This window comes from Mirounga angustirostris, unplaced genomic scaffold (genome assembly GCF_029215605.1).
Source record: "Mirounga angustirostris isolate CCGP_5_RB_7025 unplaced genomic scaffold, mMirAng1.0.hap1 SCAF_5, whole genome shotgun sequence".
In the NCBI taxonomy this organism is placed as follows: Eukaryota; Metazoa; Chordata; class Mammalia; order Carnivora; family Phocidae; genus Mirounga; species Mirounga angustirostris.
In genome coordinates, this window is record NW_026991713.1 from 107,329,141 (window position 1) to 107,350,481 (window position 21,341).

The 21,341-nt window shown below is 36.6% G+C and overlaps 1 protein-coding gene across 23 annotated transcripts in view; it reads left to right on the forward strand.

Moving 5' to 3' along the window:
• Positions 1 to 21,341, forward strand: part of PARD3 (par-3 family cell polarity regulator) — a 665,712-nt gene that overhangs the window by 408,883 nt on the left and 235,488 nt on the right. For 16 of the 23 annotated variants that reach the window (XR_010411651.1, XM_045874201.3, XM_045874191.3 and 13 more), the window contains 3 exons: positions 1,594 to 1,632; positions 16,352 to 16,540; positions 17,852 to 18,022. Coding sequence is in view for 22 of the 23 variants with exons in the window: in XM_045874201.3 (XP_045730157.1) it covers positions 1,594 to 1,632; positions 16,352 to 16,540; positions 17,852 to 18,022 (399 nt within the window). In the remaining variant the exon portion in view is untranslated. The remainder of the gene's footprint in view (positions 1 to 1,593; positions 1,633 to 16,351; positions 16,541 to 17,851; positions 18,023 to 21,341) is intronic. The other 7 variants (XM_045874194.3, XM_045874205.3, XM_045874196.3 and 4 more) reach the window with 1 other exon arrangement.

Here is a 21,341-nt window from a genome sequence, read left to right on the forward strand (position 1 = left end):
TTTCATTTACTATATAAAAACAACATAATTGGAGGAATCACTTTTATCTTTTAAATGTGGTAAGAAAAGTGTTTTATTTCCAGTATAAGTGGTATTTTAAATGTTTCAAAACAGATTTTACTTGGGCCATTTTAGAGCATTTGACATCTCTTTCAGTCAGTTTTTAGCTTTAAGCAACAATTAATTTGTATATACTGGAATGGCAAGGTTTTAGGGGCACAGTTCCCAAATTTATCCTATAGCCCTAAATCTCTTAGGCTAATATTTCAAGTACAGATGTGTCATGGTTAGTAAAATTTTCCTTTTATTATGAGCCAGATATGTTTCAGTGTAGAATACCCCATCCCCTGGTTACACAAATTTGCTGTGATTTCATGGAATTTCCGATTGTGATAGGGCTGTAAGCCGAACGCTTGTGTTTTAAGTAGATTTTGAAAATTATAAAAACATCTTTATTTCTATTTTAAAATGTTGAATGCATTATTTCCCAATTTAAATTCGGTTTTCCATTTTCCCCCCACTGTTATCCAATTTTGTGCTTAAAATGCCACCTGATCCTAAATCTGGAGATGTCTCTATGAAATTGTAAATGAGCCCTTAAAAAAAATATACTAAGCTTTAGATGGGATTTGATGAAGCTTTAATTCTTCGTCAGTATATCTTAGCCTGGGTAATAGTTAGTATTATCAGATTGCCAAAGCTTAAACACTGCTCTTCAGCAGCCCTTCCCAGACTCAGTGCCAACATCTAGCCAGCTTAAGGTTATTCAGGTTCTTCTTGTCCAATTTTGATCTTCCAGGCTTCTGTTTTCCCCTTCTGCTGCCTAGTTTTTTTCTTGGTTATTTAATTTATTGCTTGTGAGCTTTTCATTAAGGAGTGAGCCAGTAGGCCGTCAGTCTATTATTCATGTTGCAGCTGCTTTTTAAGATTTCAAAGAATAAAATTCTGAAACTTAAAGGGGAGGGGGTGCATTTAAAATGATCTTTGAATCCAATTAACAAAACTCTTTTCCTCTGGGTGTCTGTGTTTAAATTCTGTGTCTAAAACAAAATACTGTTATCAATATGTGCCTTTTTAATAAATCAACCTTTTAAATATCTGTGTAATTAAAGCAACTCTATAGTATGTCAAAAAAAATCACATTTATAATCTGTGTAATATTTTAAAGTATAATACTTGTGGTTCAGACTGTGGTTCAGACTGTTACTATCTGGTGTAGCTATCAAATTATAATATACCTTAGATGTAGTTGGGGAAATTAAAAAAACCAAAACAGTGCCATGAATAGAGAGCCAGTCTGGTGAGATTTGTTTTCCTCCAAATAATAAAGTCATGATATAATGTGAGTGAACAAGTAAAAATTTACATCAGAAAAATTTCTTAAAACACACACCCACACACACACAAGATAATATAACCACATCAGTGCAAGTTTGGAAGGCAATCATACATCATCCATAATATAATCACCCTCTATATATTTCGTGGGTTTTAAGAACCAACAGAATTTCCTTTAAAGTCAAGCTTTGTGACCCTGTGTGTTGAAGATGGCTTTGGTCAGTCTGTATTTATATTTTTCTTCAATTCTTCTAGAATGCAGAGCCAAGCCAGATGCAGATTCCAAAAGAAACGGTAAGAGCTTTGTCTTTTGCAGGGTACAGAGATGTTGGAAAGATAAATGGAACTAACTTCTGACTAATTATATATGAAGTTACTTGTCCTCCCTTTTCCTGGCTCATAATAGATACTACGTAGGTTCATTAAATTCCAAAGTGGTCTCATCTTAAGCTGACTTATTGCTACTACTGCAGATAGAGAATATTTCGTGATTACTTTTGGATAGACAAGGAAAGAACAGAGACAGACGTTAGAGTAGTTTCCTGTCACCTTCAGAGTAAGAGGGACCAAAAGTTGGTAAGTGTAGTAGTTTGACATAAATATAAAAGACTTTGTGAGTTGTGAAATGTTATATTTTAAGTGGCTACAAAGGAAAAAAAAAAGTAAAAAAAAAAAACTTGATTCAGGCACAGGAAAATAAAAAAATAAATAAAAGCACAATAAAAGTGTATCATATGCAGGAAAAATAAAGTGATAGGTCAGTAATTAGGCACAACATACTAGTTGTCATAATAACTTATAGTTACTATAAATATTATGTTATTATAGCGTATTATAATGGGGTAATTTATTTTAATAAAAGTAACTGCTCACAGCTTCGATTAAAATGCAAACCTAGTTGTGTCTTGTTAAAGAGACAAATCCTAATACAGACTAGAAATAAAGGAGTAAGTTGAGTTCTAACAGGCAATGCTAATGTAATGAAAATAAGAATTGCCGTATCAGCGTACCAGTCTTTGAAAGTATGGTTTTAGTGTGGAGGTACAGTGTAGGGTGAAAAGAGAAGGTGTTTTTATATTGACATGTAATATCCGGTAGAAATTCTAATAATCATGATCCTTTATACACCAACAACAAGGCATAAAAACATATCCCAAACTCTTACAAGTAGTGAGAAAATTTACCAAAACCATATCTACAGTGGGTGATGCTAGTATGTATTTTTCTAAAAATTGTCATATTAGGTAGACAAAAAATTAGACCATGAAGAATTTGAATAACATATTTAACAGGTTTGGTTTCTCTTTACACATTCATGAACAGACAGCTTTGAACCTAATAAACAAAATGTTATTTAAAAATATTCCATAATTAAAACATGGGTGACAAATCAGACCTCAGGAAAATTGGTAAACAGTCTTGAGAATATTATTATACATTCATAAGTATGGGTTGTAGAAAATTATGGTCTTAATTTTTATTCATAAAATCAATTGGTCAGTGATAATGAAAATCAAACTGGTATCTATCTGTGTTTGTGTATGGTGGGTAGGTTGAAAGGGAAGGGGAAATTAGATTGATTTTTAAAGAATTTAAACTGGGCACAAGTGTGATTCATAAAAAGCCAAAATACTTAAAATAGCATGATATTGTTATGGGAATAGATGAAGAGAGTGCTTGAACACATTAGCAATGATAGACCTGATGTATATATGCATATACATATATATGTATGTATAAGGCAGCATTTCCAAGTAGTTGTAAAAGATGGTTTATTTCTTTTTTTTTTTTTTTAAAGATTTTATTTATTTATTTGAGACAGAGAGAATGAGAGAGAGAGAGCACATGAGAGGGGGGAGGGTCAGAGGGAGAAGCAAGCTCCTTGCTGAGCAGGGAGCCCGATGCGGGACTCGATCCAGGGACTCCAGGATCATGACCTGAGCCGAAGGCAGTCGCTTAACCAACTGAGCCACCCAGGCGCCCAAAGATGGTTTATTTCATATTTAAAATAATTAGCCATTCAGTTTAAAAAGTTAGATTTCTTTTTCTCACCATACACCAAAATAAATCCCAGTTGGTTTATGAAATTAAACCTTAAAAAGTACTAAAATGTATTAAGAAAAAACTATGCAAAAAACAAAATAAAAATGTAAATAAAAAAATTAAAAAATATACGTGAAAAATCTGTTAACTTTGGATAGTGAATGCCTGGCCAAGCATGGCAAAACCAAAATTTTCATTAGGTAAATAGATTTAGATTTGTCTATAGAAAACTTTTGTATAGCAATAACCATACCATGAAATAGTGATAAATGCTAAATAAAATAAATGCTAAATAAATGGTAAATGGGGAAAGTATTTTGCACTGTGACCCTTGGTGAATAACTACCCCTTTATTGTTGGGATCTCATCATAGAGCTTTTAGGAAAATGGAATGATTTCACACATAAAGTACAGTTGACCCTGAATGAGGGTTTGAACTGCGTGGATCCACTTATATGTGGATTTTTTTTTTTTTTTATAAAACATAGTACCGTATTGTAAATGTATTTTCTCTTACTATTAATAACGTTTTCTTTTCTCTAGCTTACTTTATGGTAAGAATACAGCATATAATACATATGACATAGAAAATATGTGTTAAACAACTGTTTATGTTATCAGTAAGGCTGTTAGTAAAGTTCATAGGGAGTCAAAAGTTTTATGAGGATTTTCTACTGTGTGAGGGGTCACTGCCCATAATCAGCACCTGTTCAAGTCCAGGACAACGTGAGATAGAAAATCATGCTATAAGTTGTAAAGATAGGCATGTTCTTTCAAAACATTTAGGCAGTCCTGGCAAGGAAATTGGTGATTAGCCCTGACCTTTTCAGTCACTGAAGGGAAGAAGTGGTGTTGGTTTTAAATGCCATATTCCACTGAGAATTCCAACGTCCATTTTAGTCCACTGCTTATGCAGTAGCCTCCTGTGTTCATGAGAAAATTTGCCCAGCAAATGACAATTCAGTCACCTTAACAAAAGAAGAAATATACACATGTATGTGTGTCTGATGTCTGATTACAAATGGAAATTTTTTTCTGATGAGAGTTTTTCCAAGCTCAGTCAGAAATCACAGTTTGTTTTTTTTCTAAATATTTTCTTTTTGGTTTCTTTGTTATTGTTGTTGACTTGTTTTTAATAGGTCCTCTCACATCTGTGCCTCTGTTTCTGCTCTTGCTCCGTATATAAGACAATACAATTTTGGGTTGTTAAAGGCTTCATGTTACATTTAAAACTTAAAAAAAAAAAAAGACTTCCCGGGTCGCTGCCTCTCTTTGTACCTTTTGAGGGCAAGTCATTAAATTCATTTAAGTCTTGAAATTCTCTGATATTACTTAAACTTTTAGGTAATTGTAAGCACCTTGAGAATAGATAGGTCATAAAAGTCAATTAATTTGTTTGTTGGTTGATTATTACAATGACCCATAACTGATTTAGTCTGAGAAATTGAAAACATGTCATTAAGATATATGAATAAGTTCAATGACTAGAAGACCTCTTGAATTTATGAAATGGAAGTTTCCTGTACATCTTCTAAGTATCATTTTAATGAGAGTGGGAGATTGTAGCTGGGGCACAAGGGTGCCAGAGCATCTAGCTCTTGGGGTCCAGGCAGACCAGTTCCAGCTACTTGCTGTTGACAGGATCCAGAGGCAGAGAGACAAATGGTAGGGAAACAAGAAAAGAATTTATTTCAGTGAGGCCAACACTGGGAAGACAGTGGACTAATATCTCAAAGACTGTCTCCAAAGTGCTGAAAATACTTCCAGGTTTATATAAGGAGAAATGTGGAGCAAAGGTTGGTACATACATATATTGCCAGGTGAACCGGGGAGACGTGGGCTCTGAGGCTTCAACCCAGCCTGTCCCAAAGATGTCACCCAAGTCTTTTGGTCTTGTTATGAGGAAGAATTAAAGGACAGACACAACACAGGCTAGAGACAGAAGCTGGAATGTTTATTAAAGTGAGAGTACACTCTCCAGATGTGAGAAGGCCAGTGAGTGAGCTGATTATCCTGGGGGTTGGGTTTTTATCTTTTATTGACAGTTGTGGAATATTCATTACTTGGGTGGGGATTTCTTGGAAGCTGGTTTTGAGCCTTTTCTTCCTTATTTGGGCAGGGGTTTCCAGCCTACTTTGTCACCATCTTGGGCCTGTCTGGTTTGACTTTGGTTCTTGTGGTTTTGTTCTGGAGTGTTGCCAGGACAGGCCTCTGACTTTGTCAATAGCTGGCCATGACTGACTTTTTCTTGGCCTCCAGGCCTCCTGTTAGAACCTAACTGAATGTCTCTAACACATAGGTGGGTAGTGAATGTCAGGTTGATCATTGTCTTGAGGTCAGTCACACTTGGGTCTTCCTGGCTCAGGGTAGTCCTTATTGCCCAGGGGCGGGGGTGGGGGTTAGTTTTGGCTCCCATCAGGACATGCTTTGCTGGCAGGGTCTTTTGCCTGAGTTAAGAGTTAAACTGAAAAGAAGAACTTAATCCATTAGAAAGTACAGATTGAGGTCAAAATGGAAATAGTTGAAGTCCTTTTTCAAGATTAGAAATTCTGGTTGCAAATTAATCATTGAAAATTGGCCAGAAAGCCGAATTATTTAGCACAGGCTCATCACCACTTGCTCTATGTCCTGAATAAACTCCTTTGCCTTTGAGAAGTTTATTCCCTTAATATAAGGCATCTCATGTGGATGTCCTGGTAGGACAAGATAATACATGCAGTACTAGTCAGGGTTCTCCAGAGAAACAGAACTCATAGGATATGTGTATATATAGGAAGAGATTTAGTATAATAGTTTGGCTTGTGTGATTCATGAGGCCACCAAGTCCACATCTGCAGTGTGGGTCAGCAGGCTGCAGACCCTGGAGAGCCAATGTTGCCGATTCAGTCTCAAGTCAGTTGGCTGGAATCTCCTCTTGTTTTGTTTGGCCTTTAACTGATTGAATGAGGCCTACCCACATTCTCGAGGGCAATCTGTTTTATTCAGAGTTCATCAATTTAAATATGAATCTCATTCAAAAACACCCTGTGAGTTGACATATAAAATTAACATCACAGTGAAGTGTAGTGAATTTACCTGCTGGCTATAAGACCTTGACTTACCAAAGTGCCAGTTTCTTCCTTGGCTTCAAATAGGACTAATGCAAACCTGGTTAGGAAGCTCCCCAAAGAGCTCTTGAGTAGGATCCATGTCAAAATACAATTTTATGTTAAACAGATTCAGGGCTATGAGATAAAAGTAGGCCTTTAGAAAATAATATGGTTTAGAGATGATACTAGAGCACAGAGATAAGATATGCTTAAAAGTCATGAATTCAAAATGCATTCCAAAAAGAGTTAGTGGATTCTCCCTATGAAAAATGCAGGGATACAGTGGGGAGTCTTTGAGAACCTCCTGGAAGAGGTGGAGGCATCTTGATAGGCTAACTTCAGAAGATTTAGTCTTGATATAGAGATTCAATGAGGTAGGTAATAAGCATTGTCATTAAGAGGTTCATTTAACTAATGGTTATAGGAGATCAAGTAAATGCTACCATAATGACCCCACTGTAAAGAGAAAACCGTAGAAGAAATTAAAAGAACAATCCCATTTGCAGTAGTATCAAAAAGAATAAAATACCTAGGAATAACGTGAACCAGGGAGGTGAAAGATCTGAACACTGAAAACCGTTAAGACATTGATGAAAGAAGTTGAAGGTGACACAAATAAATGGAAGGATCTTCTGTGCTCATGGATTTAAAGAATTAATATTGTTAAAATGTCCATCCTGCCCAAAGTGATCTACAGATTTAATGCAATCCCTATCAAAATTCCAGTGACATTTTTCACAGACATAGAAAAGTAAGACTAAAATCCACATTGAACTACCAGAGACCCTGGCAGCTAAAGCAATAGTAAGAAGGAACAATTAAGCTGGAGTCATCACACTTCCTGATTTCAAACTATATTACAAAGCTGCAGTTATCAAGACAATATGGCATTGGCATAAAAACAGACACAAAGATCAATGGAACAGCATAAAGAGCCCAGAAATGAACCCATCTATATATGGTCAATTAATTTATGACAAAGAACCCAGACTCTACATGGGGAAAGGATAGTTGTGTTGAGAAAACTTGATCTTCACATGCAAAAGAATGAAATAAACTCTTATTTTATACCATACACAAACATTAACATAAAATGGATTGAAACCATAAAACTCCAAGAAGAAAACATGCTCCTTGACATTGGACTTGCTGATGATTTTTTGGATTTGACACCAAAAGCAAAGAGAACACAAGCAAAAGTAAACAATGGCAACTACATCAAATTAAAGAGCTGCACAGCAAAGGAAATCAATAAAATGAAAAGACAACCTAGAGAATGGGAGAACATGTTGGCAAATCATTCCATCTGATAAGGGGTCAATATCCAAGGGACATGAAAAACTCCTACAACTCAATAGCAGAAACATCAACAATCTGACTAAAACATAGGCAGAGGAACTGAATAGAAGTTTTTCCAGAGAAGACCTACAAATGGCCAGGAAATACATGAAAAAGTGCTGAATGTCAATTAATCACCAGGGAAATGCAAATCAACACCACAGGAATCACCTCACAACTGTTAGAGTGACTACATCAAAATGACAAGAGATAACAAGTGTTGGGAGAAAGTGGGAAAAGGGAACACTTGTACACTGTTGGTGGGGATGTAAATTGGTGCAGCCACAATAGACGATAGTATGAAGGTTCCTCATAAAATTAAAAATAGAGCTACCATGTGATCTAGCAATCCCACTTTTGAGTATGTATATCCAAAGAATTGAAATCACTATCTCATTGCAGCATTATTCACATTAGCCAAGATATGGAAATAACCTAAGTGTTCATCAGTAGATTCATAAAGATGTGGTGTTTATATACGTTGGAATAGTATTCAGTCACGAGAAGGAAGAACATCCTGCCATTTGCAACAACATGGGTGAACCTTGAGCCCTCTACATGAAAGAAGTCAGAGAAAGACAAATACTGTATGGTATCACTTATATGTGGAATCTAAAAAAGCCAAACTCATAGAAACAGACTAGAATGGTGTTTACCAGGGCCTGGGGAATGGGAGGAAAGAGGAGATGTGGGTTAAAGAGTATAAGTTTCCAGTTATAAGATGAATAAGGTCTGGGGATCTAGTGTAGAGAATAGTGATTATAATTAATAATACGGTATTATATACTTGAAAGTTGCTAAGAGAGTAGACCTTAACTGTTCTTACCACAGAAAGAATATATAATTATGTGATGGAGATGTTAGCTAGTACTATGGTGGTAATCATTTTTCAATCTGTCACTGTATCAAATCACGCATTGCACACCTTAGACTTATACAGTGTTATATATTAATTATATCTCAAAAAAGCTGGAAAGAAAAAAAAATCCAGTCAAATCAGACAAAGCAAATAGGGAGCTTAATGAGGGAGTGAATTTTGAGTCATTACATTTTTATCGATGTCTTTGTACAAATTCTTTGGGTTAAATTAATAATGAAACACTTCTGTAGTCCCTATAATGTAAATCAATGTTGGTACTGTAGAGAACACACATTAAAGTGTTTTTTTGAGTTTTTGATGAAGAGTTATACTATCAGACACTAATCATATGTTGGCTTTAGTAGTTTGGTTTTGAGCAGCAAATATTGCTATTGTCATAAAACATTTTATAAAATCTTGTGCTATTTTTAGTGCTTTAAATGCTCAGACTTTTTAAAAAACTTTTTAGTTTAAATTTAATTTAATTAAGTTTGAATTCAGATGATTCAAACTTGTTTTTTCGAGTTTATTTATTTATTTATTTATTTATTTAGTAATCTCTATACCCAACATGGGGCTTGAACTTAAAACCCTGAGACCACGAGTCACATGCTTTTCCGACTAAGCTAGACGAGGTGCCCTGATTCAAACTTACGTTAAAATGATCTTTCTCCAAAGTTGGGATAGAATAATATTTTCATGATATTATAAAAATTGTAATGATTTTGTATAGTCAATCTCTGTCAATTCACATGAAATTGCTTATTATTACTATAGCAAGATAAGGATTTCTTAGTGTTTGATGTGCTTGTCCTTGAGAAATATATCTTATTTTTTAATTCTCCTTTTGTAGATAGTAATAAAATTAATATTTTTAAAATTTATTGTATAATTTTTTTTTGGTATTGAACTCTTAGGTTATTTTTTATGTTGGTAGAAATACCTGTTTTAAATGAAAACTGTTTTAGATATAGCAGTATTCTGGATTAGTTCCTGTGTACCATTTTCATTCTGAAATGTCAGACTTTTAGGAAAGTTTCAAAAACAGTACAGAAAACTCCAGTATGCCCTTCACCACATTCCCCAATTGTTAATATTTTACCACATTTGATACATAATTATCTTTCATCCTCCACCCTCTCTCTACTTTTTCCTTTGTTCCTTCCCACTATACGTATTTTTTTCTGAATTGAGAATAAAATGCAAATGTAATTCCCCTTTATCTGTAAATATTTCAATGTGTCTATCCTAAGAACAAGGACCTTTCCTTATGCAACCACAGTATAGTTGCCAAAGACATGAAATTAACACTGACTTGAAAGTTTTGTACTACCACTTGCCCCAATTAATGGCCTTTATAGCATGCAGAGATGAATGAATGAATGAATGGATACATAAGAATCAAATTCTGGTCTGGCTTCCAGTTCAGGACCATGTGTGGGATTTAGTTGTCATGTCTCTTCGGTCTAATGTAATCGGGAACATTTCTTCAGTTTATTTTTATTTTTCATTTTTGAAGAGCAAGTTACTTTGAGAATGTGCCTCAATTTGGGTTTGTGTGGTATTTTTTTAATTTGATAAGGGTTTCTAACTTAACATTATAGGTTAATAACTGTATAAAACATTTTATTATCAGTATTGGTATTATCAAGCCAATAAATTCTTTAAATTTTACTTATTTTACATCTACCACTTGATTTAGAATACAGCACAATAAAGCCAATGTGACATTTTGACTTTGCTTAATAAGAATAATTAACCTTAACATATCAGCACAGATAATGTGTATAAACATTCATCTCACGTGTGGGATAAATTAAAATATATAACTTAAAGAAACTTTGGAGGGTCATTCTTTTGTGCAAAAACAAAATAAAACCAAGATAACTTCTTATTTAAAAAATCCTCCTCATAATTAAAAACATGAATCGTTCCTATTTGTGATAACTGCATATTATTTAATCTCTTTATGTTGAATGAATGTAGTCTCCTTTTAACTTCTTTAAACCTTTTGTTAGCTTGAGAATATGATATTCTGTCACCATGGCATAATGGTTTTGTAAGAACTCTGGTATCCCTTCTGAGCACCAGCCCCTGCCCAACATTTATAACCATGCTCCTAGCCCTTCTTTCCCACACTGGTTTTTTAAGAGGAAGAAGAATTAAAGAAATGGCATGCAGTGGGATTTTTATGTTACAAAGCAGTAGTGTATAATTAATGGATGTTACAAAAATCAGTCAAGTATAGAAGAAAAAGTCACCTGCAATTATGTGACTTCAGTGCCACCATTTTGATGTGTATTTTTTTTTTACGATTTTCTTCTTTACCTATGTAGCTAATATATATATATATCATGTTCCAGGCACATATCATGTAGCTAATAAATGTCATGTTCAAAGCAGAAGGACAGACTGATATGTCCCTTCCTCCTAAAGCTTTTACTGGTATGAGAAAGCAGACATTAAACAATTTATTAAAATAGAATCTCAAGGCTTATGATGGGTGCAGTATTGGAAGTTAAGAAAGCTTACAGGATAAAACCCAGTTTTCTTAGTCACAAATGTTTTTCTGTCCCACCAAATGGGATACTTTTTAAAGACTTTAATAGCTGAATAGTATTACATTGTATAAGTATATCTTAATCTACCTAATATCATACATGTAGGTTTTTCTTATTTTTTAGCTGTCCTATTAAAGCAGTGAACATCTTGACGTTAAATCTTTGTTCTTGATCACAGTTTTTTAGGACATATTACTAAAGTACTATTTTTTGGGTTAAAAATGTAGAGGCTCTTGATAAGCATTGCCAAATTGACTTCTATAAGTGTTGTATCTTTTTATATTTCAGCAGCAGTGCAGGAAAGTGCCCATTTCACCATCCTTTCTGCATTCTTGGATTTCATTACTTAAAGCAATTTTCTTCAGGAGTTTGATAACTTTTGTTGATTGCATGTCTTTTGTTGCAAGTAGATTATTTTACCTATTTTTTTTTGCCCACTCATCTTTCTTTAATGAATTGCTCATTCATATCTCTTATTTGTTGTGGGAGTGTTCATCTTTTTGTTATTGATTTATCATGTTTGTGCAGTAATGAAATTAACTCAGTGGAAAAGGGAGTGAGAGAGAAGTCAATAAATTATAGTGGAGCAGTGAGCAGCAAAAAACTTTGCTGTTATTTCTCTGCTCACACTCACAACACTTCTGATACCAATGTGTGAGTCTTCCAGACAATGTACTTCTTTATACGGTCTGGAGTTAGTGTAGGCCCCACAAGTTATGCGCTCAGTCCCACAAGACTGCCCCCCACTCAGAGGCCATAAGAAAGTAGTGGATCCCCAGGCTACCCACAACTTCTAACTTGGCCACAAATCAGAGGTTCCTATGACCGTCTCCTTGGGTTTGATAATCTGTTGGAGCAACTCACAGAGCCCAGGATCACAGTTTACTTACTATCGCCAATTTCTTACAAAGGTATTTTATTTTTTTAAAGATTTATTTATGTGAGAGAGAGTGAGTGACAGAGAGAGAGAAGAGTACATGAGCAGGGGAGAGGGAGAGGGAGAAGCAGACTCCCCACTGAGCAGGGAGCCCAATGCAGGGTTCAATCCCAGGACCCTCTTATCATGACCTGAGCCAAAGGCAGACACTTAACTGACTGAGCCACCCAGGCACCCCTACAAAGGACATTTTAAAGGGCACAGACAGAACACTAGATGAAGAGATATTTAGGGCAAAAATCTACAAGTTCCCAAGCTCAGGAGCTACTGTCCCTTTGGAGTTGGGGTGTGCCCCCATTCTGGTAAATTGCTATGTTTATTAACCTGGAAGCTCTCTGAACCCCATACTTTTGCAATTTTTATGGAGGCCTCATCGTAAAGGCATGATCAATTATTAACTGTTTTCAGCCGTTCTCACCTTCTTGGAGAATGGGCTTGGGCTAAAGTTCTTAACTTCTAATCATGGCTTGCTCTTTCTGGTGACCAGAGCCCACCCAGGAGCCACCGAGGAATCCACCAAATGTCACCTCATTAGAACAAAAGATGCTCCTAACATCCAGAAAATCCCAAGGGATTTAGGAGCTCTGTGTCCAACACTCTTATTAGGAAATTACAAGGGTTTTAGGAGCTCTGTGTCAGGAACTGGGGTGAAAGACCAATATAATAGCAGGCATTGAAGGGAGATTTTATATATTTATATTTCCTTTTATTTCACAAATGGCAGAATGTTGGTTGAATCATTTATTTCTTTGCAGAGCCTGAAATCAGCTATTGGACTCAGATCTGTGATTTTAGGGCCTCCTATGACATGGATACATACCACGTCTTTTCACAATATCTTGTGCACTCTTATTAAAATCTTGATATATTGAGGCTCAGAGATGACTCTGCTCATATTTTTTTTTTCTATTTAAGATAATCAACTTTTTTTCCCTCTCTCATTTGGATCTACCCATTTTTCAGATTAAGCAGGCTCAGAAGGACCTGTGGGCCCACTGTTTCCCACAGCTGTTGGACTGCTCTCCGGGGAAAAAGGACGCCTGGCTGGGTCTTCGTGTTGCACGCTTGTGGTTATTGTTCTGTCTCACTGCAGATAGAAGTGTGCATCTTTTCTGCTATTCTGAGGATAGTGGGAAAGCAGATAGCTTTCATACTGCCCATTCTGCAGGCTTCCTGCTTCTAGTGTGCTTAACAAAAATGCCAGTGGAGTAGTGGGCAAAGTAAAAAATGACAGGTTGCACTAATGCAAAAAATCATTTGGAGTGTTCAAACATGTGTGCATGAGGGACATGATGAGCTTGAATGACATGGTCATGTGCAAATGACTGAGAGGCAAAGGAAATACATTTGTTGTATTTTTGTAGAAAGAATTTGACTCAGACAGTTGTAAATTACACAATCTGGATGGAACCCGTCAAGGTGATAGAAAATTAGTTTCTCCTTTGTATCAGAATGAAGAGATCTATACTAGAAGACTCCGTAAAAAGTTCTCTATAATGTGGCATTTAAAATGGTTTTTGAAGAGCAAATTTTTTAAAACATTTTGCTGCCAGAAAATTAAGTTCTAAAAGCTGGCATTAATTTCAGTCTTATGTCAAGAGCCAAATGGATTAATAATGAAATATCAAAGGAAAGTACAATCTCTCACTTAAATGTTTTTAATGATAATAATGACTTAAGACTTGATAAGAAAGCTGAAAAAGAATATCATTCCCATCCTGTGGTTTTCATAATAAATGGAACTTTCCTGTGGAGAAAATAGTCTCCTTTAAGACAGGTTCAGAGTAGGGCATGTCAGGAAATGATTTCAACTTGATTAAAATTTTTCTTCATATATTCAGTCAGCTCCTTATCTTGATTTTTCAAGTAGAAAAATAAATGAGAATTTTAAGCCTTAGTAAAACATTATGGAAATGTGAAAATCAGTAAACATTAAAAAGCCAAACTGAAGACCTAAATCAGTAAGTGACAATTAAGAACCTTCTAGACTTGAGGCAAACAAATGTACTCAATGATCAGACCTAAATGTGCCCAGCTGAGGACTATCTTTGCTTTTTATACCTTTTTAAATGCAACTTTTCCAGGAATATAAATACTGATTCTGATTCACAAAGTATGTTTTACCTTTAATTACTTCTGAATTTGAAATAACTCTGAAGGACACTATGGTGTGTTTTGATACTGTTTTGTGTTTAAGACATCACAATTTACTTACACATTATGTTTTTATAACAGATTTTATATTGAGATAGCTGTATTCACACAAAGTCATTACTTAGTCCTTCTGAACCATATGAATAAAAGTTTATAGAATATAAAATGTATATTAGTATTAGCATAGTAAATATGTGCTATATCAATATTTTGATATGAGTATTTGATATTTCTTTCTCTCCAATACATTGGTTTTATTTGAGCTATAATTATTCTCTGGGAATATTTTCAGTATAAACATTTTTATAATGAGCAGGCTTAGGCTTGATTTTGACTTTGACACTGAAATGTATTTGCTTTGTATAGTAACATAGCTATTGCCCTGTATCTTTTCAAGTTGTTCTTATTTTGCATTCTTTATTATATAGTTTTCCTGTTTTTAACATATTAGTGATTTTATTTTTTTGAAACATACCTTGTCCCGATAACTATGAGGTTGTTTTTTGCAAAGATGGCACAAAGAACATCCTACCATAAAATGTTAATAGTGGATATTAGTAAATTAGAAACCTCACTTTATGAATCACATTATTATGGATTTGGGGATTTAAAAAAACATATCTTTTGCAGTAAAAAATTATCTTTTATTGATAAATGCTATGCTTCTAAAAATTATTTCATCTGGTTGCGATGTTAAATCCCCAAATTTGTAAAAAAAAATTATTTCATCATTATTATATTAATTTTTATTGTTACTAGAAAAATTTAAACATTTGTTGGGACACAGAAGAAAATTGAAGTCTACCCACATTGCTCTGTGATAGCCTCCTTGTGTGCAATTGAACATTCTTTAAAAGCACACTTTAAAGGATGCATTATAGTCTAGCCTAATTATGTACCATTAGATATTTAGCCATCTTTCAATTATAATTTGATAATTCCAGCTTGAGTGACTAGGTGGATGCTGGAGAAATATTCCATAATTGGAGAAAGAGGAGCGGGAACGTGTGGTAGGACTAGACGAGGCCTTTAGCTGTGATTTGAAGAGTTTGTGTCACCTAGCTGTTATGTGGTTGGAAATACTTTGAGTCCTTACCTATTTGGAGATGACCAGGGTAGAGATGTGAGTGGTTCCAGTCCTGGTCGTGGGTGGGACTGCTGAAGAGAAGTCCGGAGGCGGGCAGGCGGCCTCGTCCCCGGTGCCCAGTGTTGTAGTGGCAGAACACATCCTCTGACTGGTTCATCAGGCTGTACTTTCAGCTTCCTGTTTTTCCTCAAATTTTAAGGGGGCTGGACAGGATTTGGTGTGTCTTAAATATGTTCTGTTCTGAAACAGTCTTCTTATGCAGTGATGACTACAGTTATGAAATCAAAGCTTACAGACACCACTAATTAATGAAGCTGTATTGCTTGGAGAATATCCCCCAGCTGTCTGAGGCATACTACGGTGTTGAGGAAAGGTGTCCTCTGATGTTGTTTCTGTCTCATGGATGCTGAAGGTTAAAGCTCTCTAGTGGCTCTCTGAAAATGAATACCTGTTTCTGCTGGCTTTGTATCATCAGAACTTATTATTGTGAAGAAAATGATATACCATTAGTGAGCATTAAACTCCTAATGACATCAAAAATTCCTAATGAATAAAAGGACAAATGAGTTATATTTATTTATTTTGATTCCTGCTGTGACTGTTTTTCTCCTGTGGTTTAGGATATATGAACAGAACAACAACAAAAAAGTCCCAAACTCTAGGAGTCACATGTCTTCAGTTTTCAGCTGTATTTTTCCATTTCTCAGAATCTGCTTTGAGTTTGTTTCAATATTGAAACAAGTGCCACATAAAAATATTAACAGCTGGTTCCAGGAATCATCTGGAGGGGGTGCAGATGCACTGTTATCATGGATCTTGTTGCAGAACGTTGGTGGAAATACTGTGCCTGTTAGGATTAAAGACTGCTCATTAGCAGTCTTTAAAAATAGCTGTGAGAAGGGAACATTGGAATATAACGTGCCATGCAATTTTGTTTCCTATTAGAAAGCAGAAGATGAGGATATTGTTCTCACACCTGATGGCACCAGGGAATTTCTGACATTTGAAGTTCCACTTAACGATTCAGGATCAGCCGGTCTTGGTGTCAGCGTCAAAGGTAACCGGTCAAAAGAGAACCATGCGGATTTGGGAATCTTCGTCAAGTCCATTATTAATGGAGGAGCAGCATCTAAAGTAAGCAAATGTTACCCTTACTCGGCTTATGCCCATTAACAAAAATATATCATTACAACCCTATTCCTGTCTTGGGAACATATACACAGTGTGTGTGTGGGGGGGGTGGGGGGCTCCTTTCCTCCACCCTCTTATGGCCTATGAATTAAACTGGCGAAAGACACATGAACAGAACATGTTTACAGATTTTATTGATGTTAATATTTAAATTTTTCCATGTACAGGGGCTTTACAGAAAAGAAAATCTAAAGAAAACTCAGAAGCTTAGATACCATTTTAGCAAAAGGCAGTAAATTATGGAACAGTAATTGGACAAAAAATGACATTTGGGCTTCTCAGAGAGGTCAATTGTGGGATGGTAAATAGATGGCAGAAACTAGTGGTAGATAAGGTTTCTTGTGCATGGTCTGTTTTGTCGCCTGGCTAATCTCAGAGCTATCGCTGTCTCTGGTGATGTCCTTCTCTTCCTGGTTAAGGACAGGCAAGGGGCATCTTCATAAGAGGAGCTCTGTGTTCAGCCAGCAAGGCAGAGAACAGAGAGCTCCTCCGGCATCTGCCAGTTCTCAGTTGCCTTCAGCTCAAAAGAGTCCTTGTGCCAGAATGGCATGTTTTGGAGTGGCATGTTCTGATACCCTGTCACGCTTCCCCTGTAACGCCTTTTGTTTTCTTCATAATACCCCATTTGTGATCAAGCGAATAGAAATCTCCGTGATCTCTCATTTTAGGATGGAATCCATAGCTTCAAGTCCCCATTTTTTTGTCTCACAGAATTTACAAGCCATAGTCCTTGTAGTTCAAAGAAGATAATCCATGCAAAGACTTAGCTTAGGTTCCGGGCACAGAGCTGCCCTACAGGAAGGCTCATCTTTCCCTTGTCCCCTGCCTGTGGGTCACTTTGCCTGCTTGCCAGTGGAGAGCAAGTTTCCTCCCTGTTCGTCAAGGGGGCACTTCTCTGCAATTGTGTAACAGCCTTGAGCTTTTTCTTGTCTTGGGTTGTAAATAACCTCTATGGGTGTCTCTGGAAGCAAGAAAGTAATCACTTTGTGTCCTTTGAATTAGTATGCTGTTTTGGTAAACAGATTATGATAATGACTTGATTTACAAATGTATAAATGATTGAAATAGACACAGGCTGCAGTGGCTGCTTAGACATTATTGTGCTCCTGTTCAATTGGACACAGTCCATTAGGATTAAAGCCCCCTTTCTCTCCCCTTGTTTTTATTTTTTATTTTTTTTTTAACTAAAGAGAGAGCAACTTCTTTTATAACAGACTATTTAATAGCACTTACTTCTACCTGTTTTCTTCCCAGGATGGAAGGCTTCGGGTGAATGATCAACTGATAGCAGTGAATGGAGAATCCCTGTTGGGCAAGACAAACCAAGATGCCATGGAAACCCTCAGAAGGTCTATGTCTACTGAAGGGAACAAGCGAGGAATGATCCAGCTCATTGTTGCGAGGCGAATAAGCAAGTGCAATGAGGTAAAGTATAGGAAATAAAAAGACACTAGCATTTGAAATTGTAATAAGACTAAGTTTTTGTCCTAATGGATAAAGAATGGCAGGTCCTGGGACTTTCCTTCAAAATATTATAAAATTATCTTTGCTCTTTTTATTGTATTGACTGTGGACTGTGATTTGTTCTCTTACTTCTGCGATCAAAGTATTCCTAAGTGTGCATTAGTATTTCTATGGCCAGCTCAACAAATAACACTGGGAATCTTAAAAGCACCTTCAGCTGGGTTCTCTTCTTGCAAACAGGGCCATACCTTCCTGCTGGGAGCCAACAGTTTCTCTTCTGTTCAGTAGTGTTGTACCTGGGAGAGAGAAACAATGAAACAAGGGCTAGTTCATTTGTTTATCTAAAATGGGATGCCTGTTCCAAAGTTCCTGACAGGGGAGAATCTGTTTCTCTTGTGACATTGTCAAAAGTGTAAGTCTCCCCTTCTGTTCCCTGTGTCCCCTTTCTCCTTCACTATAGCGTTGAGTATTTTCCCCTTGATTGCATGCTTTTGAGAGAGAACTATTGCACAATGCCATGGCTGGTTCTAAATATACGCAGCAGTGCGTAATTAGGAATGAGTAGGAAGAGTATCCTTTCCTGAAGGGTGTGATCATCTGTTTCCCCAAATAGTAAAAAAAATAGTAAGTGGAAACATACTTTCTGGCACAGTGGGGTATTTGAAAATTTAAAAGGAATTATATATTGATTTGATAATATTGGAACTTGAAAAAAAACCAGGTTCATAGATCTATTATAAATTATGTGCCATCTATAGGAAATAGGTGGGAGCTGAGAATTTATAGAGCAAAGCTTGTTAAAAATGTAGAGTTTGTTTTTGCTTTTAATCAATGCTCAACTCCCCACATTTTTAAATCAACTAAAAGGAAATGACTAGGAAATCATACAAACTGAAAATTATATCTAAATTGTTTAAGTGTTTTTCTTAATTTAAAAATCTATGTTATATATCTAAAGCGAGCTATTCAGGTTGTGTTGATCACTCATGCCATCCCGTAGTACATTCATATTTTGTAATGAAGGTTGGGTAGTCAGTGTACAGGGGTGACCAACTTTGGGATGGTTATTGACTACTGACTTCTTTATTGTTTTTATTTTTCAAATGGAGAATTTGTTAACAATAATTAATGCATTAATTTCCACAACAACAAGAGAACAATGTAACCTTTAACTTCTCAGAATGGGGAACAGCGGGACATAAAAAAAATTCACTTTCGGGCACCTGGGTGGCTCAGTCGTTAAGCGTCTGCCTTCGGCTCAGGTCATGATCCCAGGTTCCTGGGATTGAGCCCCGCATGGGGCTCCCTGCTCCACGGGAAGCCTGCTTCTCCCTCTCCCACTCCCCCTCCTTGTGTTCCCTCTCTCGCTGTGTCTCTCCGTGTCAGATAAATAAATAAAATCTTTGGGAAAAAATTTACTTTCATAAGATAAATATAAATGCTAATCCTTCTGAGTAGGCTACTGGAATGGTTTTCTTGAATAATAGAGTTTTTATTTGTTGCCAAAAGTTAACTGACCTTTCTAATATAAGTCCTATAAATAGTGCTAGTTGAAAAATTCTCCAGAGTTCACAAGCACATTGTTCTTTATTAGGTCTTTTTCTAAAACTGAATAATTTCACATTCACAGGACAGTATTTGTTTGGCAGATGTTTACTGAGCACCTACTATATTCAAGAAATGTGTTAGATCCTTGGGATATGGCAGTGACTAAAAACAGATGGGGCTCCTTCTCTCACAGAACTTATATTCTACTGGAGAATATATCATATTCTCAGTCTCTTTAAAAATAAATTAAAATTTGTAAACACCTCAAAATTTTCTTTCACAGAAAAGCATTGGATGTTCTGGGGGCACTTAAAACATTAAGAAATGTACTAAAGACCAGCATCCTGAATCCAGACATGCTTTCCTCTGATTCAGATGAGTCCCTGTCATTCCCCAAACAGTAGCAAAGCAAACCTGTACCAGCCTGAAAATGTTTTGATAAAAGCACTGATTTTATTCCCTGTTGTCCTGTAAAACACACGAAATTGAAATCCCACTGAAAGATCTCTGGGTCTCATTTACTTCTGCATATGAATTTATGTGAATGAAATGATTTAAGTAAGGGAACAGCTGCAATAGATAGTAATAGACTTTAATATTCAATATTCCTTATGGTATCATTTTCATACATTGCTGGTTATTACTATTTCTTAGGAGAGTATAAGCTTATAAAACAATTATATTAAAAAAAAAAAATCTTATCACGAGTGCTGTGCTTTCTTTGTAATACTACCGAGAAGCCTTTTGTACTGACAGGGTTTAACTGAAGAATTATATGAAGACGGAAGAGCTCAGTTTGGCTTCCCATAAGGCATGAGACATGATTTTGCTGCTGTTGTACTTATATGTTACCTTTGGAAAAACACCTCCCTGAATTATGAGAGTATGTGTAAATTATGTTACAGTAAATATTGATAGAAGCATACGGTGTCTTGTCTTGAATGAACCTCAAGCCAAAATAATGTGCTTGCGTTCCCTCCTTGTGGGTCTATTAGTCAGCCAGAGGCCGGTCTTGGACAGTATCACAAAACTGTATTTTACTAACTTATCTTTAAATCAAGGGTTTGCATACCTAATTTCAAGCCAGAGGAGATGAAAATTTGCAGAAAGAAAACCGTTTGTACTTTGTCACATCTTTCCGTGCCCTTTTCTTGTACGTAGGAAGTGCCATGTATTTTTTTTTTTCCAAAAACTATTTGTCAACTCTCCACAGTAGGTATCGTCCCTTTACCCTGCATTTCACGCTACAGCACATTTGGGGCGTTCTCCGGAAGATGTTGCTCAGTCTCTTCTGCTTGGCCTTTCAGGAATCTAGGAACGCCACCAATCTTGAACCTCTTCTTACCTGCTCTCCTCCTTTTTCTGCTACCTCACTCTGGCGCTTCTCCCTCCTTTGAGGTTCCTTTATTTCCGCCTGCCCTGTCACCGTCGGCGTGTCTCGGCGCTCTCCCCGGGCCGGCTCCTCCCCCCGGGCCGGCTCCTCCCCCCGGGCCGGCTCCTCCCCCCGGGCCGGCTCCTCCCCCCGGGCCGGCTCCTCCCCCCGGGCCGGCTCCTCCCCCCGGGCCGGCTCCTCCCCCCGGGCCGGCTCCACGCCGCGCATGCTCCCTGGGAGATCTTCAGGTACCGCCCGTGTTACGGCCGGTCGCACAACCCCGTTTCCAGCTCGGAGTTCTGTTCTAGGTCCAGACACTTACTGGTTTGTCGCTCAGGCTCCCAAGTCACAAGGTGCCCG